Source organism: Neospora caninum, chromosome Ib (genome assembly GCF_000208865.1).
Source record: "Neospora caninum Liverpool complete genome, chromosome Ib".
Classification (NCBI taxonomy): Eukaryota; Apicomplexa; class Conoidasida; order Eucoccidiorida; family Sarcocystidae; genus Neospora; species Neospora caninum.
The window spans coordinates 1437595-1455244 of record NC_018386.1 but is presented as its reverse complement, the minus strand read 5'-3'; the positions used below and the strand labels follow the sequence as shown (position 1 = coordinate 1455244).

General features: G+C 62.2%; 1 protein-coding gene across 1 annotated transcript; it reads right to left on the bottom strand.

Moving 5' to 3' along the window:
* Window positions 1-866: 866 nt before the first annotated feature.
* On the bottom strand, window positions 867-16459 carry NCLIV_004120 (putative glutamic acid-rcih protein; the record flags this gene model as incomplete). Its single annotated transcript, XM_003879914.1, has 6 exons — window positions 867-2928; window positions 3254-4143; window positions 4445-4973; window positions 5468-7249; window positions 7725-15721; window positions 16268-16459. 6 exons carry the CDS (start codon window positions 16457-16459, stop codon window positions 867-869), a joined length of 13452 nt encoding a protein of 4483 aa, XP_003879963.1.
* Window positions 16460-17650: the final 1191 nt, after the last annotated feature.

Below are 17650 nucleotides of genomic sequence, written 5' to 3'. Positions count from 1 at the left end.
CGACAGAGCCAGCTAGGCAAGTCCTGACAAAACCCTAGTGTTTTCTCGGCACCATTTGGATGCGGGGTGTCTCCTTTCGGGCGGAGACAGAGGGAAACGGCAAGAAAGTGTCGCCTCTTCTGTCCGTGTCTTGTGTTTGGAGACAAAAGGGAACTGCATACCGGCGCACCATCCACCCTCACGGGCCGTCGCAGAAGAACGCACAGACGGGTTTAGGGTAACGTGCAGTTCCTTTCCGTGTTCGCGATTCTAAACCCGTCCCCTTTATTTGAGAGAAAAGGGATGCTTAAAACCGGGAAGTTAGCGGGGGGGAGTGGGGCGGGGGCACTGAATTTCAGGTGGGCAAGACTCCTTCAAACCACGAACCTCCTCCCCTGATGAGGGACATTTCTAGTTCAGAAAGAGAGTGAGCATCCTAGCTGAGCTGTCTTCGACCTGTGTTTCTCTGTCGTAACCTGTCTGGCCACGCGAAAACGTTTCGCTCGAAAAAGACCGTGGCCGGCCCGCTGTCCTGTGAAGAAGCAACGGTGCGCGCGTGCCAGGTGTACAGACACTCGAAAATGCCGAGACAAAGAAATAGATTTCGAACAGTTGCTGTCTCCGCTTCGAAACGCCGCCAACCGACTGGAGACACCACGTTGAAACTCCACACGTCTGTGAGACCCAGTCTCAGGCTGTGCGTAGACTGTCCCCCTTCTCTGCCTTTCCCGCTTTCTCCTCTCTGCTTTCAACCCACGAGAGAGGCCGAACTTTGTGCCCCGCTACGAGCACAATGCCTGAAGAGCGTTCTTTGTCACTCGCGGGCCGCCTGCACCGTCTCCCTTTCCCCTTCTGCTCTATCTTCTCTCTTTCCCTTCTCTCTCCTTTCACCTGCGGATGTGCTGGAAGGAGAGGGACTGGGGTACTCCCACGTAGGCATTCGCTCGTCCGTAGTAGATTTCCGGTCCAGAGATTCCGACCGTTCCACCGTCTCGTCCAGACTCTTCGCGCGCCTGTGGCACCGCAAAGACTGTCGGCGTCTGCAGCCGATCAGTGGCAGGCCGCGCGTAGAACGAGGAGACACGTGGTCCGCCGTCCGCTGCCGGCAGAGGCTCACACGCCCGGCGAGTCTGAAAGCCCTCGAGCCCCGCGGGCGGGAAAGGCCCTTCGCCTCCCCGTCTCTCCACCCCCTCGATCGCTGCTCCGTCGAAGGTGCGCGAAGCGGGGATGTACGCGACTTGCGCATCGTCTCTGTAGCCTCGGAAAACCGTCTCCGCACGGGCGCCGGAGAAGCCAGACAAGACGCGGTGCTCGAGCGACCAATCCGAGAACCCGCTGCCCCGTGGCGCGGGAGTCACCCGACTCGCCACTGCGCGAAGAGTCTCCCCCTGTCGCTCTTTCGCCACACGAGCGCCGCCGTAGTTCTGGAAAACGGGCTGAGAATCCCCCACCACTGTGTTTGGCCCCCGGCTTCGAAACTGCGCAGTCTCCACTCCACTGACTGTACGTCCACCAGCTGTCGCGCCGTCGCGCATTTCCGAAGACACGCACACGGCGCGCTGCACAGACGAAGAGACGGAGTACACGGGATCTGAGACGCCGCGTCTCTCCTGGATGTGGTGGGACGCGAAGGACGTGACTGCATGCACCCTACGCCACGGCTCCGGCGGCGCACCTCGTAGCCACTCTCTGGTTTGCACGCACTGGCTGTCGCCTCGCTCGCTCCGACTCGCTGCGCCAGAGGCCGTCCAGCCGCCAGAGAGCCCCTCTGCAGGCTGTCGATCGGTCCCGCCTGGACTCGGGTCTCCATGAACGAAGTGTCTGTACGCAGCCGGCACGTGCTGGACCCCACTCGGCGGTCTGAGAGCGACCGCGTCACCTTCGCGCTCCGCCCCTCCTACCTTTCGGGCGGCCCGCGGGAGCGCCTCCTGAGAGGAAAACTGCGAGAGACTCCGCGACGCGTCGCCTGACTCGCCCACCTGTGCCTGTGCGGTGCCGCTCGGCAGCGAAGAGACAGCGGATGGAAAGAAGACCGAAGACGCAGAAGTCACGTGGTTCCACGCGGCTGGCGATCCCGAAGGCGCGAACGGGAATCCGCTGTTCACAAGAGACGGAGAGACGGGACTCCCGTAAGCAGCAGGCGCCGCGCGGACGTGTCCCAAGGGGGTGCGAGGCGCGTCAAATGATGCGTAGGGGCTGGGTCTCCCCCCCGCAGCCCACAGGTGCTTTCGCTGTTCTTCGCCTCCGCGCCGCCGCTCTGCGTCCCGCCCTCCAGCTTTCTCCGCGAGTCGCGAGTCGCTTCCCGCCGGAAGGAGCGAGGACAGGAAAGGCGCGTTGCCGCCCGCGGGAGAGACGCCAGAGGCTCTGCTCTCGGCAGCCTGTCGCTCCGGGACCTCGCCTCTCGAGCTGTGGCGACTCTCTCCCTCGCCACTGATCTCCCACGAAATGTGCGACAGGGACGAGTGCGCAGAAGACTGCCGCGGCGAGTTCTGCGCTGGCTGCGTCTTGGGGTGCACGACCCACGCGTAGTCGAGAGAAGAGCTGTCCGCACTGGCGGCGCGCGAGGCAGGAGCCGTGGAAGAGACCGACGAGAAGACCATCGCCCGCGGAGTCGCCCACTTGGGGTACACCGCCTTTGCGAGCCCCGACGCGGCACACGGCAGCCCAGACGACGCATGCGGGACTGCACAGCGCTCCGTTTCTGTCTCCAGAGGAGTCGCAAACAAGGCAGCTCCGGTGACTCCAGCGGGCCGGCTCTGGACCGAGGAAGAGAAGGAGGAGACGGACGCAGAGCAGGAGGACGCCGTGGCGGCGCCCGCTGCCTGAGGCAGTCGATGGGCAGAGCCGCCAGGCAGCGCCGCGCTGGCACGGAAATCTTGACTTTCTTCGGGAACGGAAAACGGGAACTGCAATACCTTGTTGACCAGGCTGAACAGACGCCCGGAACCCCTGCAGCGGAGAAGAGAGAACGCACAAGCGACAGGTGCGGAAGAACGGTCGCACAGAGAAGAGACGAGGCGACCTGGCCAGGCGAAAGCGAGCGCGCACTCGCGACAATGGAGAGACGGGGAAAAGAGTGGGGGCAGAAAAGCGAGAACACACAGGACTTCCTTGTTTCGCCTTCGAACCCCTCGCGCTTGCCCCCATTTCCAGCTAAAAAAGCCCCTTTTCCTCAAAGTTCGCTCCAGTGGGCCTCGCGGCGTCGACACCGTCTTCTCGCGTCCACAGGCTTCTGCCTCTCTTTTCCTGCTCTTTTTTCTTTCCCGTTCCTCACTTGTCTAGGCCTTCGAGCAAGGCCACCATCCGGTCGTTCCGCGGCGAGGCGGCCGCATGCGTCTCCGTTGTCTCTCGTGTCTGTGCAAACCCTTTGGCGCCTTCCTCGCGAGGGCTTCTAGTTCTCTCGCGTCCGTTGCGGGTCAGGTCGCGCTCGGATTCTACCTTCTCTCCTGTGAAGACGTACGTCTTCGTTTCTGCGGACCAGTGTCGAGGCGAGAACGTCTTCCACAGTGACTCTCGCGCCTCCGCCTCTCGGGTCTCCGGCGCCTCCGGTCCTGAGTCCTGGGCCGTCGCCGGACGAGGAAGAACGAGCGTCGAGAGAGAGAGCCGACCACCGAAAAGCGCAGGAAGAGACACGCCCCGGGACGCGCTTTCGCCTTGCGTGTGCTCTGGCGACGGAGACGTGGCTGGGCCGGCCGACTCTCGCCCGCGCGGGGAGGCGACAGAGGAGAAGAAGAGCCCTCTTGACGCCGGGGACAACCCGAGTTTGTCCATAAAAGCAGTGAAGCCCGCGGACGCCAGAGGCCCAAACGAAGAGGCCGCTGGAGCCCCAGAAGTGGCGCTCGCAGTCGGAGACCCGGGTCCGTCGACGCGGACGGAGGTCGGCGCCCGCGGAGACTGGAGCCCAACTAGCGGGCCTGACGCGCCAGCGACGAGACTGCTCCGCGAGAGCGGCGAAGCCGCACCGGGCACCGGCGCGGGAAGAGACTCGCCGGTCGAGGAGGCAGGCCTCGGGCGGGGGGCAAGAGACGGGAGTGAAAGACTGCTCTGGGTGCTCTGGGGCGCACTCGGAGAAACAAGAAGAGGAAGACAGAGTGAGGACGAGAGCGAGAAGCCAGGCCGCGACGACGAACTCAGAATAACAATGTAGTCGGTGCCTGCTGCGACCTGGCGAGAGAAGAAAGATGGACCAGACAAACAGTTTCACATCGCCGTGCATTCCACTTGAACACACACACACACACACGACTTTCTCTTCTCCTGCGCGTCTTTCTCGTTTCCCTTCGCCTTTTTCGTGCGAAATGCGCACTTGTTCGTCTCTCGCGCGTCCCCACTCTCCCTCCCTTTCCAAACCTCTTGTTTCCCCTCGACGTAGATCTCGGCCCTTCCCGCACTTTTCACTCTCCTGCCTCTCCCTCCCGCCTTCCTCCACCTCGCTCTCCTTCTCTCTCCTTTTCACCTCCCTTACGCTGTCGACGTGGCGGCCTCCTGGGAGAACGAGGTGGCCGATTCCTCGAAGTCTCTCCATTCGACTTTTGTCGATCCAGAACCTCGGTGTGATTGTCGCCGTGCCGGGCATTCGCAGCTGCTCGATCGCCTCGAGCTTTTCCTTCGCGTCGCCGCCTCTCTCTCCCGCTTTGCCCCGCAGACGCGTCTCTGTCTCCTCGCCTCGCGGCGCTTCGCCCTCCATTTCGTCGATCGCGAGGTGCCGGCGAAGCGCCGAGACGCCCTGCGCCCCGCCGATAGCCTGGGGCGCGCCCTGCACCCCACAGCCGTCTCCGAGGGCGACGAGGCCGCCTTCGCGGGTCACGAGGAGAAGCCGCGTGCCTTCCGCGGGGAAAAGCAGAGCGGCGACTTGCAGCGGCATCTGCCCAGTCGTCACCGAAAACAAACTCTCAAACACAGTCTCCTCGTCGCGGGGCGGACCGACAGACGGCGAAAAGCGAGAATCCACCAAAAAAAGCGACGGCGCAAGACTCTCCGGACGATGCGGTGGCCTGGAAACACACATTTCAACAGTCAGCAGAAGCAAAGACGTTCTCCCTCAAACACACATATACATATTCATATATATTATATACATATTATATATATGTATATATATATAAGTGACAAAGTGGTTGACAGAGACTGAGATTTGTACCGACATCGATCTCCAGATCTGAATATGTGTATCTACCCAAGTCCATTTGGCTAGTTCAATCTCGACAGGTGTGAGTCGTTTTTAACATGCAGCTACACACGAGGAACAAGCATACGCATGTGTTGTTAGCGTTGACGGCGCTTCGACACTTGGCGAGGCTGACTTTGTGCCGGTCACTGCTCTTTCTGGATGCAGGTGAAAGGGACATGCCAATGACGCTTGGAGACCGTCTGCCACGAGGCCTTTGTCTCTTCCCTCTGACACGAAACTACCTGAACAGATTGGACCGGAAGGGGACACCAAAGGGCCGGAACCTTCCCTTTCTGCTCTTTCCCGAAAAAGACTTACGGAAAAAAGTCTGCGCAGATGCCGCTGACATCTCCCCACAGCCAGAGCCGGTGGTCTTCGTCGATTGCGCCACTGGCGGTGCCGCCTGCCGCGATTTGGCGCAGAACGAGAGGGCGACCGTCCCCTTGCTCGTCTCCCTCTCTCTCTCTCGCGTCTCGTTCTCCTCGCGCTCCTCTCTTTCTTCGCTCTTCTTCAAAGAAGAGCATGGGGATCCGAGAGGGATAGGCGCTGGGGTTCGCGCCGGCAGATCCGAGGCCGAGGCAGTTGCCTGTGTCGCGACCCCACACGTAGAGGAATCCTGTGTGGAGGGCTGTCTCTTCCGGAGGCTCGTGTCGCTCTGCTCCCCCCACCGCGCGTCGCTCGTTCTCGAGTGCGGATTTAGCCTCAAGCCGCGCCGAGGCTCGCGCCTCCCTCTCTCTCTCCCGATTCGTCTGGTCTCCGTCCCCTCTTTGGTTGTTCTGCCCCGCCGACCGCGTGTTCCCAAGAGCCAGTGTATGTACAGAGCCGCAGGAAAGGAGCGAGAAGCGGAGACGGTAGTTTAGCAGTTTCGTCGCCGACGCCGCGTCCTTTGTGTGGGCCACGACTGCCCCACACAAATCCGGAAGCAGAGAGGGAAGCACCACGACGGTGAAGCTCTTCTTGGTCGGACAAACATTCATCCTCACCCCGAGGCGCGTTCGAGCGACTCTTCGCGCACTCACGCCGCCCCGCATGCGCGACGGAGGCCCCTCCTCTCTCCGCCCAGGTGCTTCCGACGCAGCGAGGGCCTTCTCGTCCTTGTCGGAGTTGACAAACATCCAGTGCATCACGGCTTCGTAAACGTGGTGGTGGTCACGCCGCAGGGGAGCAAGTTCGAAGACGCAGATTTCCCGAGGGGAAAGGAGTTCTTCGCTGGGCGCGACGCCTTCGTTGTCTCCTCGCTGGCCGCTGGAAAGTCTCTCTTCCGCACGCGGGCAGTATCCACACTCCGAATGCCAGTTGCTTCCCCACATGTAGAGCTCGCCGTCGTCCACGAGGACACCCATGTGGCTGTTTCCGCACGCCACAGTCGACACTCGGGGCAGCGCAGCCGCAGCAAGAGGGCCGGACGCGGCTGCGGCAACTTGCGAGGAAGACGCAGAAGATCTGAAGTTGCCAGGTGGGACGAGAGAGGGGAAGCCGCGAGGGTGGGTGTCGCCCAGACCCAAGACGCCGCAGGTGTTCGAACCCCAAGTGTACAGGCAGCCGGTTGCGCTCACCGCTGCGCTGAAGTCTGCGCCGCACGCGACGAGGGAGAAAGCGACCTTGGGAGAAAAGACAGATCTCCGGAGAGAACTCGAGAAGCCGGAGGCCTTCGACACAGCCTCGCAACCCGTTTCTCCCTCGGGTGGCGCGCAGTGTCCCTCTCCGTCGTTGCTTTCTCCGTACACGTCCACACGCACTGGGAGACTGAGAAAGGCCCCAGCCACACGCACTATCTCTGCGTCTTGGCTTTCTTCCCGTTCGTCTTCTCCTTCGTCCTCGTTCGATGACGGATGAGGAAAACCCGGGGAAGAGAACCACGAAAACGCGCCGACCTCAGCAAGGCTCTGCCCCCGCACCACATCTGCGGGATGGCGCTGCGACCTGCGTCGACGCGTCTTGTTCCGAGGAAGAGAAGAGACTCCACACTGCCCGGCAGCGTTCGAGCCCCAGGTGTACAGACAGCCGGAGGAGGTGAGAGCGACACAGTGTGCCGCACCGCCTGCGATGCTTTTGACGTTGGGAGGCAGCGCGCAGATTCGCTGAGGCTGTGGCGTCCACCTGAAGACAACACACGGCAGGCAGCCTCGAGAGTTCGCAGAAAGTTCGACACCGCAGTCCGTCCCCTCTCTTTCGCAGAGACAAACATGCGCGACCCCCCACGTGCTGAGGCGTCCGTACACTGCAACCGGGACTCTCAGTCCGACCCCGATGCCGCCACACGCACCTCCCCTGGACTTCCCACCCAGTGACCCGAAGCGATAGCTTCGCTCTTTCTTGCCGCATGCACGTTTCGAAAGACTCGACACCCCACCTCTTTCCTCTCTGCGAGTCTACCACTTCGAGCCTGCCTCTATAAAACCCAGCTATTTGCGTCGCTCTGCTTTCTTTCCAGACACCCCAGTCGACTCAACATCGTGTTTCACGACATTCACGAGGCGGGTGCGGCAGAGACTTGGTTCGCACGCGGGGACACGCGACTGCTGAGGCCTTGCGCATGCAGGCCTCCAGATGCCGCTCTTCTCCCTCCTCTTACCAGATGTCTACGCCGCGACTGACTTCGACGTCGTTCTGCTCTTCCTCGAGAACAGGATCGAACGGGAAGAACGCCGGGCGACCCAAGCCGAGAGCGCCGCTCTCGTTGCTGCCGCACGAGAAGACGCGGACGCCTTGGTCTCGTTGAGCGCTCCACCACCGCGCCAGGTGTCCTTCGTTCTCGTCCAGAAAGCGGAAATCGCGTTTGCGAGGGAGGGGGTCACCACTCTCCCTCGCCCACAGATCGTCTGCGCTGCCGGTCTCGAGAAAAGGCGCACAGCTGCTCGCGTTCAAGAAGACAGAAGGGAGAAGAATCAGCGGAGTGGCGCGGATACGCTGGCCGCTGTCTCGCGTGTCGGCGAGGGAGGACGAGCGCGGCGAGAGAGACGGCGAGGTCCGGGAAAAGAGGGTGGGAGAGAGAGGCGACGCGGGCGAAGACAGGAGGGTCGCGACAACGGCCGAGCCCACGGCGCTGGCGGCAGCGACTGCGTCGTCGCCGCGCGGCGGACTGAGCGACACGGAGGCGAGCCAGAGAGAGAGGAGCGGTTGACAGCGGCGGAGATTGAAACAGACAATCGCCGAAACCTGCTGCGCGGAGAGAACCGCGTCTTCCGGCAGGCGACAGTGCTCGGGCTGCGGGAATTTTGGGGTGTACGTACACCCAAAGAGCCGGAAGGCTTCCAGCGAGGCTGGACTGAGGTCGTTCTTCAAAGGGACCACAGAGAGGCCGGAGTCGAGCGGGACGCGCGCGCTTTTCCTCCCGGGCGCCTTCTCCCTTTTCTCTTCCTCCGCCTCGTGTTCCTCGTCGGAAAAGATGCTCGTCAGCGAACGCACCCGGCCGACCGGCTGCGCGGCCTCGCCCTGGCCCCCGCGCGAAGCCGCCGGGAAGAGCGGCGCCAGACAGCGCCGATCGATCGTCAGCTGGGGCGTGAACGGGAGAGCGGAAGGCAGCAGGTGCGGCGGACCTGCGGCGAGGGGACACGCCGGAAAGCGGAGGCGCAGCAGGCGGAAGAGGTCCGCGTAAATCGCCACGCAAGCAGTCAGGAACTCGCCTTGGGGCACGCCTGGCGGCAGCGAGAGCAGGAACGAGGCCGTGCCTCCCGATCCGCCTTTGTCGTCCTCGGAGCGCGACTTGGAGTCGGCCGAGGCCGTAGTCACGGCGCCGCAGTAGGAGAGAAGAAGAAGCAGCCACACCGGAAAGAGCATCAGGGGGTGGGGTCCGGAGCAAGCCCCGCCGTTCCAGTCTTGACGCCACGGGTTCGCTGTCGTCTCTTCCTTTCCGCTCTCTCGCTCCCTCGGCGTGTCGCGCAAGCCTGAAGCGCCGCGGTGCGCCGAGGACGCAGCAGTGGAGACCGAACCCCACAAATCTTCGAAAAGGTCGGCGGCCTTCATCAGACGCAGCCGCGACGAGGCCAGGAAGCCCCGCTGGAGACGATTCAGGCCCTGGACGAGGAGGAGCAGAATCTGCAACTCCAGGCTGTGGTGAACAGCCACCCGGATGTTCTCCACGCTCGAGACCAGAGCCACAAACACGAGTTCCTGCCGTCTTTTCTCCGCTCCTCGCAGCGGCAAGTCGCTCTTTCCAGGACAGGAAGACAGAGAGGCAGACGGCGCGTCTCGCTTTGAACGCGACGCCTCAAACAAGAAGCCTTGCCAGCAGTCGAACTGCACGACTGCATGCAAGAGAAAGTGCAGCAGGTGGCGATCCGCCAGATTCGACACGCCTGCGGTCCCCCCGAGTTCCACGACGACGCGAGGACCGGCAAAGCCGTTCGGCTCCTTCTCCTCTTTCTCGCTCCGCTCGATCTCGCGCCTTTCCGCCTTCGTTTCGTCTCGCAGAAGCGAACGAAGCATCATCTGGCAAACGACGGCGGCGCGCAAGGATCGCGGGAGAGCGTCGACGGCACCCTTCCTTAGAATCGGAATCTTCAGAATCTCCGCGTCTCGACCCTCTCTCGCCTCGTCGCGACCCTCTCTCGCCTCGTCGCGACCCGCTCTCGCTTCTTCTCGGTTCTTTCCAGCCGCACAGGCGGGCAAGGGAGCACAGTGCGCCGCTGTAGACGCAGGAGGGTGGCGAGCGAGGAAGGCGCTGAGCGTCGAGGGCGAAGGCATGCACAGCTCCGCCGTCGGCGCCGCAAAGACGAGGTCGTGCTGCAGGAGAGCAAGGAGCGACGGCACCCCGAAGTCTCTACGCGTCTTCTTCCTCTCTGTCTCCCTCTGTTCCTGAGCTCCAAACTCGCTCTCCACATTCGCAGCTGCCAGAAGGGCGTCGAGGGACAGTTGGCCGAGCGACAAGGCAAAACACGCGACGTCTTCCGCTTCCAAAACGGACTTCAGACGCGGTCGCACCCAGACTCGCTGCTCCCTCGAAGTCGGCTCTTCCTCGCGGACTGGTGCGTCCCCGATCGCCCCCCACGCCGTCTCCAGCTTCTGCGCGGTCTCCTCTTCGGCCGGGATTCCCGCGAGGAAATGCGCGAGGATGGCGCACCGCCAGCGGACTCTCTCTCTCTGACTGCCTCCCTGGACTTGCGCCCAAATTCTTTGCTTCCGCGCGGAGCCGGACAGTGGCGCGCGAGCAGGCGCAGCGGTCGCGGCAGGAATCGCCAGGCCGAGGTGGTACGAGAGAGACCGCTGCAGGAAGACTCGCGGCGCCTGAGAGGCCGGGGCGAGCGCAAGGAGTGGAAAGAGCCGTCGCAGAGACGGAAACAAGGCAGTGACGCGGAGGAACTGGAGAGCGAGGCACAGAGAGACCGCCCCCTTGACCGTCGCAGAAGGCGCAGAGAGACGCTCGCCGCCCGCGTTAGCAAACAGCCAATCTGTGGTGGCCGCGACGTGGGCAGAAAACACCGAAAAACGCGGAGAGAGGTGACGAAGTGCATGCTTGACAGAAGACCCAAGAAGATCTGCCGCAATCAGTCCAAACACCTCGCGCGCACGCTCCTCCCTCCTCCCCACGACGCACCGAAACTCTTCTTTCTCTCTCTCTTCCTCTTTTTCTCCCTCTTTTTCGTCGCGTCCTTCCCGCGTCGCGTGGCCGACGCTCGCTCCTTGGTCGTCTGTTTCGCGAAGGCTTTTTTCCCCTTCTCTGCCTCGCGGCGCGGGTCCGGCGTTCTCTGGAAACGCGCAGAAGAGCTCGGCGAGCATGAGCCATTCCGCGGGGCCGACGGGGAGGTGCCTGGCGTGGAGGATCGCGCGGAGGCCCTGAGGATGCCCCACGTGCCCGCACGCCTCGCCCAGAAGAAAGAGACAAACTTCCCGCACGGAGCGGCGCATGTCTCCGCAGCGACGACCCCGCGCGGAAAGAGACGCGGAAGGCCCCGGACGGAGACGGCTCCCCACAGCACACCCATCTTCGCCAGCGGCCTTCGTTGCGGGAGGCCCAGTGCAGAGAGACGAGCCGTCGCTCTGTCTACCGACGTTTGTTTCCTCGACGTAAACGGCCAGCGTCTCAACCGGCGGCGGATCAAACTGGAAAGCACTTGGCCTCACGCTCCACGACAAAGAAGAGAGATGCTCAGGAAGGAGAAGGATTCCGAGGGGACTGCCGCCTTTCGGCCGGTTCCCTCCGGGAGGCGACGGCCCTGCCCCGGCGTCCGTCTTCGCAGTCTCCTCGCCTTTCTCTCCCAAAGCGTTCTCTTTCTGCCCCGCTCTGTCTCCGTTGTCTCCTCCACAGAGCACCCACACACGACACCGCTCGCCGACAACGCTCCAGATGTTTTCCCCAGAACCTCCGTCTTTCTCTCTCGCGCGCTGGTCTTCTCGCGCGTCTTCGCGAATGTGAAGGCTGCTGGGATGGGACTCGCCACAGCTGGATAGACACTCGCCCTCTTTGGAAATGGGAGCGAAGAGCGCGAGACACTCCGGCGACGCTTTGCCGACAGCGCTGAGGAGAGACGAAGACAACGCGCGAGGGAGGAGGGGACGAAGGACGAGGGAGTCGCGTGAGACATTCACGACTTGCGACGCTGCGAGACACGCCGCGTGCGTCTCGTCTTTCTCTGCCTGGCAGCGGACTTCTTCGTCTCGTCTCCTGCCTCGCCCCACAGTGTCCCTCTCCTCTGTCTTCGGGACTGTGTCGCCCGCGACTCGCCAGTGGACGAGGGCGAGCCCCGCAGGGTTGGAAGCGGCACCCGAGAGCGGCAGGAACACGCCTTGTCGGATTGCCCCTGCGCCTTCCTCAGCCTTCTCCGCATGCAGACCTCGGTCTTCGTTTTCCGCCTCCGAGTCCACGACCCGAAAGGGAGGTGCCTCCGGCTTCAGCTGGGGCCAGAAGGGCAGGAGCGCGTCGGCCGCCGTTTCGGCGCTGTGGAGAGGCGGGGCGCGACCGTCTCCAGAAGCAGAGAGAGAGCGCGACGGCGGCGCGGCGGAGAACCGAGGCGTGACCGAGGAGAAGAAGGGAAACGCAAAGAGAGGCGGCAAGAGAGAGACGCGGAGTCTCGCGTCCCTCGACAGCCGCGATTCGTGGGGCGTCGCGGGAGGCGGGGCGAGAGCGTTTTCGTTCTCGTGCTCGTTCCCGTCTGTCCCAGCCGTTTGGCGGCACGCGCCTTCTTCGCAGAAAAGCGCGTCCGCAACGCCCAGCGGAGTCAGCGGAGAGGGCAAGCGCGAGGCCTCTTCCAGCCCCACAAAGGCCGAGCAAGAAGAGACGGGGCTGTTTGGGAGCAAACAGGGGAGCAGTGTGGGGTGACTGAGAGGCGAGGCGAAGAGCCGCAAGGCCGCCATCTCGAGGAGAAGAAAGAGAGGAGGACAGGCAAACTGCGGAAAGCGATACAGCGCCGCGCGCGCAGCCTGCCGCTCCCGGTGGAGCTTTCGCCAGACCTCATCGGAACGAATCACCTGAAAATAAACCCCCTGAATCACCACGCCGTTCGCAAACAAGCTGTCGACCAGTCGGCTTACTTCTTCGTTTTCGTCTTTGTTTTGCGCTTTTTTCGCCTCTTGCGATCGAAGCACGCGGCGAGCGTAGATCCTCTTATGCAGGCACGCCAAGTCTGCCAGCGAGGGCAACCAAGGCCTCAAGGCTCCCCACACGGCCTCAGACCGTCCCTCGAGGCCCGAGCCCACACGCGCCTCGCTTCCGTCGCGGGCCGGCTGTTTTTCCTCTGCTGTGCGCGCAAAATCCGCGCTCTTCTCTTCTTCGCTTTCCCCGGATCTTCTCTGTTCGGCCTCGCCCATGTCGCGTTTGTCGTCGGAGACGCACGAGCCTGGAACGGGCGTGCTGGGAAGAGATCCCGTCGACCGGAGACGCCAGAGGGGCGACTTCAGCGAGGCGCGAAAGAGAGACATGCGCCGCCGAGGTTCGCGCTCTTCCCCGCCCTGTCCCTTTTTGCCGTCTCGCTTCCCTCGAATCGCCTCCCCGGCCTCCAAAGGACAAGCCGACTCAAACTGGCTCGGAGTTGCCGGCAAAGCCTTCGCTTCGTGCGGTCCGGGCGTCTCCATGTCCAAGTTCGAAAGCAGAAGAGGCGACAACTTCCCTCCGCCGGCGCGGCGTGCGGGGCGGGACGCGACTGTCGGAGATGTCTCCGCGGCCGCTGCAGGCGTGTCGCGCCTCGAGGCAGTCCCCCCGCCTGACCTGTCGACCGTCCCGGTGTTGGGCTCTTGCTCCGAAGCGCCATCCTGGGCACCAAGGACCGGTGACGAGGCTGCGGATTCTTGAGACGACGAGAGGAGCGAGAGAAGTCGCCGTGGCCTCGACGAAGAGCGACGGGACGCCGGAGCCCACCACCTGGGACGCCTGGCGGGCGACGCAGGCGACGGCGGCAGAGGCTCGCATGCGTCTGGGGCATCAGAACGCAGTGCTTCATGCGCTGGACTCGCGTGTTCCGCGCTCGCTGCTCTCAAGCGACTCTCGACAAACCTCTGAACAAGGCGCTCTTCAGCTCGATCGCGAAACCCTCCAAGGCCCGAGAAACTTCCTCCCGGCGCTGCCTCGCAATCGACGTCCGGTGTGGGCTCTTGGCTGTCGGAAACGGAGGCGTCTTCCCCGCGTGCCGAGGCGAGAATCAGCGACAGGAGGACGCGCCGCGCCTGCGGGCGGGGCTCGAGAAGAAGATGGAAAACAACCGAAGCGAAACTCTCGAAATCCTCGGCGATGCGCAGGAGAGAGCGACTGCGCTGCGAAGCCTCCACGACGAGCTCCGCAATGCGCCGAACGTCGAGAAACTCGCTCCCTCGCCCTCCCGCGCTGGAAGATGGAGAAGGAGAGGGAGAAGGAGAGAGAGAAGGAGAGAGAGAGGGAGAGAGAGACGGGGGAGGAGAGACGGAGAGGGATGGGAAGAGAGACTGGAAGTCGACGAGGCGGAGAGAAAAGACGAGAGGGACACACAGAGGAGCTGCCACGTCGTCGAGAGACGAGGGTGCGAGAGGCAAGAGGAAGGCGCCTGGCGAGGTGGACTGGCTGTGAGGCAGGTCGAGCCTTTGCTCTGCTCGTTCGGAGACTCGGGAGACTCGAGGCAGTCGGTCCGCGCTGGCGTCTCCAGGCTGAACGCCTGCGAGCCCAGGAAGAGGGACGAAAAAGACAGAGACTTCGTTCTTCTTCATCGTCCACACCGCTCGCTGCAAGAGATCGCCCACCAGCGCATGCAGAGGAGCCATGGCCGGTTCCTTCCTTTCCTCGTCTCCCTTCTCTCCTGCGTCTGCTGCAGCCCAACCCAGCACATTTGCATCCAGGTGCACTAAAAGACGGACGGAAACCCCTTCGCCCTGTCCTTCTCCCTCTTCTTGGTGTCTCCTGGCGCCCTCGCCTCGCCCTTCGGGGGTCTGGGGAGCCCACGAGCCGCACAGCGCCGCGGCTGCAGGCCCCAAGAGACAGCATCCCGCCACTGGCGTGCCGCGAGAGGCCGAGCCGTCCGCGCATGCGCGCTCGAAATCGCACGCACCGCCGGCACTTTCTTCAGAGCAGCGCGAGCAGACGAGCAGAGACCGCGAGAGAGGCCCCTGCGGAAGATGCAAATTAAAGTCCACGACGGCCAGGCTCCGCGCCGCGGGTTTTTCCCACCCCGTGCCCCCGGTGATTTGCTGCTTGCGGCCGAAAGAACCAAACGGCAGTGGCGGCGGCAGGACCGCGCACCGCTTTGTCCTCTCGCTGCCTCCGTCTGGAGCCGCTTCGCCTCCCCCTGCCTGGCCTGCGCTCGCTGTCTGTACAGCAGCCGCCGGGCGCGGACGCAGAAACGCCGTCACCAGCTCGGACTGCATGCAGCCGAAAAAAGAAACGCCTGAGGCCGGTCCCTGGCCACGACCCTGCAACGCAGCGAGGAGATCCTCGAAAGACAGCAGTGACGAGGAAAACGAGACCACCGACAAGACGGGGCTACGGCCCACCCGACACGAGACAGAAGAAGAGGCAGACGAGACAGAAGAAGAGGCAGACGAGACAGAAGAAGAGGCAGACGAGGGACACATTTGGCGTGTGTTTCGTTTTCGCTTGGCACTCCGAAAGGCCATCGAGAGACGCTGTGCTGTTTCGCGGTATTCGTCGAAAAGAGGAAGCACAGACGTGAGGCCTGCGTCCGTGACGGCCACGTCTTGGAATGCGACTACGCCCTCTCCATCCAAGTCAACGCCGTCTTCTATGGGAATGGCCGTAACGTCTTCCGGTTCTTCTGCGTCTGCATCGTCCCACGTCTCTGACCTCGTGACTCTCGCTGTCGCCGCCTCCGTCTCCTCGCTGTTCTCCCTTCTTCTCGCGCCTGCGCGTAGGGACAGCACAGCTGCGTCGTAGAGCGCACTCAAGACTTCATCTGCTCCGTCGCCGTCGACCTCAGACGCCTCAAGTCCTGTCTCCTGTCGGCCTCCGCGATCCTCCGGACTGTCTGCGACGCTCCTTTTCCCCGCGTTCTCCCGCGCAGCAGCCAGCGCCTGGAAAAGAGCACAAACTGCCACGCAGGCGGCGTAGCGCATCCGTCTCCATTCTGTCTGCCACGGGCGGCGAGGGAGAGCGAGGAGATCGAAGAAGTCTTGCGTGTCTCCGCTTTCCAGCGCCTCGCCAGGCACGCGCCCTGGCTGAACCAAGCGACGAAACGCCCGCCGCCACGCTGAAGCATGCAGCGAAAGAGACGAGAAGGACGGAGAGAAGGAAGGAAGAGACGCGGAGGAAGAAAGAGACAGAGCAGGCGTAAGAGGGAGAAGATCTTGCAGTTGCCGCCGCGCGAGCAGGTACGCTGGCAAGGCTGCAACTTCGAGCGAGGGCGTCTCTTTGGCGGAGTTATGCAAAGAGGCAGGAAATGACGCAGGAAGAGAGAGAGGGGAGGCGACTTGCGAGAGAAGAAGGCACGCAGCAACCGGCGAGGGGTGGTACGGAGCTACGAGAGAAGCGCTCGCCAGGGAGGAAGACGGCAGAGCAGACGGGCGCATGCGCAGGAGATCGAGCAAGGAAGCAAAAACCGATTTGAGGGAATCCAGGTAAGTGTCGAACTCGGAACTCACGCCGCAAGGGAGGCGGCTGACAGACACATCCTCACACGAGGGAGAAGACCACGTCCAAAGCGGAGCAAGGGTGACGTCTCTAACACGACACAAAGAGGTTTGTGAAACTCGGTTCTTTCTCACATGGTCTTCAGGGGATTCCGCGTAAGAGCGGTCTGCCGTCTTTGTGACGCATCCCTCTCTGCGAGCGAGACGAATGTGGAGAGAGAACGCTGTCGCTTTTTCTTCTGTCTCTTCTCCTAGGTTGATCCCGCCTGTCCAGTCTCCTCGCCTTTCCCCTGCGGGCTGAGCGGCTCGCCAGCCCGTTTTCCCCATCTTCCCCGCGTTTATTCTCTTCTCGCCACACGCGGGAATAAGGAGAAAAAGAGGCAGAGAAAGAGAACAAGCCAAACGCGACACACGGAGGCAGGGGTTTCGCGTCCCGCGCTTGTGCCCTGGGGGCAAAGAAACTGGACGGGATCTGCAGAGACCCTCGAACGCGTTCTCGCTTTTCTCTCCAGCTCTCCAAAAGATCCAGAAAGACAAGAAGTTTGGGCTCGCCAGGAGAGGCACGAGAAGCGTATCGCGCCTTCTTTTCAACGAAAAAGGAGACAGTGGAAAAAGTGACAACACATGAGACAGAGACGGGAACTCACTGAAGCTGTCCTGCACGGACGCGCTCTCCTGCAGGCGTGAGAGACGCAGAGAGGAGAGAAAAAAATTCGAACGGAAAGGAACAAATTCCTCGAAGCTCGAAGTGGAAAACCGCCGCGCTTTGAGTGCCCGGTAGATGCTGGGAGAGAAACTGGGAGGCGATAGGCGACACACGGAGACCGTGGTGAAAATCCTCCGTTTCCAAACCTTTCCAGCATTTCAGGAAAAACGCAACGTCGCGCGTTTTACACACATTTGACAAGAAAAAGAAAACAGACGATCCTTTCGCCAAACCGCGCCGCGGCCCTCCACGCAAAGAAAACAGCGAGCGAGTGCCAAGACACCGCGCGAGTCGCGAGGGGGAGCGAGACAAGAGTCGCGGCACATACGCGAGACTGGGGAGAACGGCCTTTCTCGCTTTTCCTTTTCGGTCTTTCCTCTCTGTGCGGTTCACAAAAGGCGGAACAAAGCAAGAAAGGCTTGCAACACTCCGCAGAGAAGAAGCGAGGCCAGGCGGGTGTTTGCAGATGACACGCCAGCGCCAGAAACGTTGCCCGCCATACGGGAAAAAGATCTCGTGTATAGAGCGGCAGGAAGAGAGAAGAAAGAGAGAAGAAAGAGAGAGGAAAGGGAGAAGAAAGAGAGAGGAAAGAGAGAAGAAAGAGAAAGAGAGAACGAGAGAGAGAGAGAACGCGAGAAGAAAAAGGGAGAACGAGAAAGAGAGAGAAGAAAGAGAGAGAACGAGAGAGAGAACGAGAAAGAGAGAACGAGAAAGAGAGAACGAGAAAGAGAGAACGAGAAACTGAGAGGGAGAGGAAGACAGAGAACTGGAGAAGTTATGGGTGTCGCTTTTTCCTGGATCCTTTCTGCTGG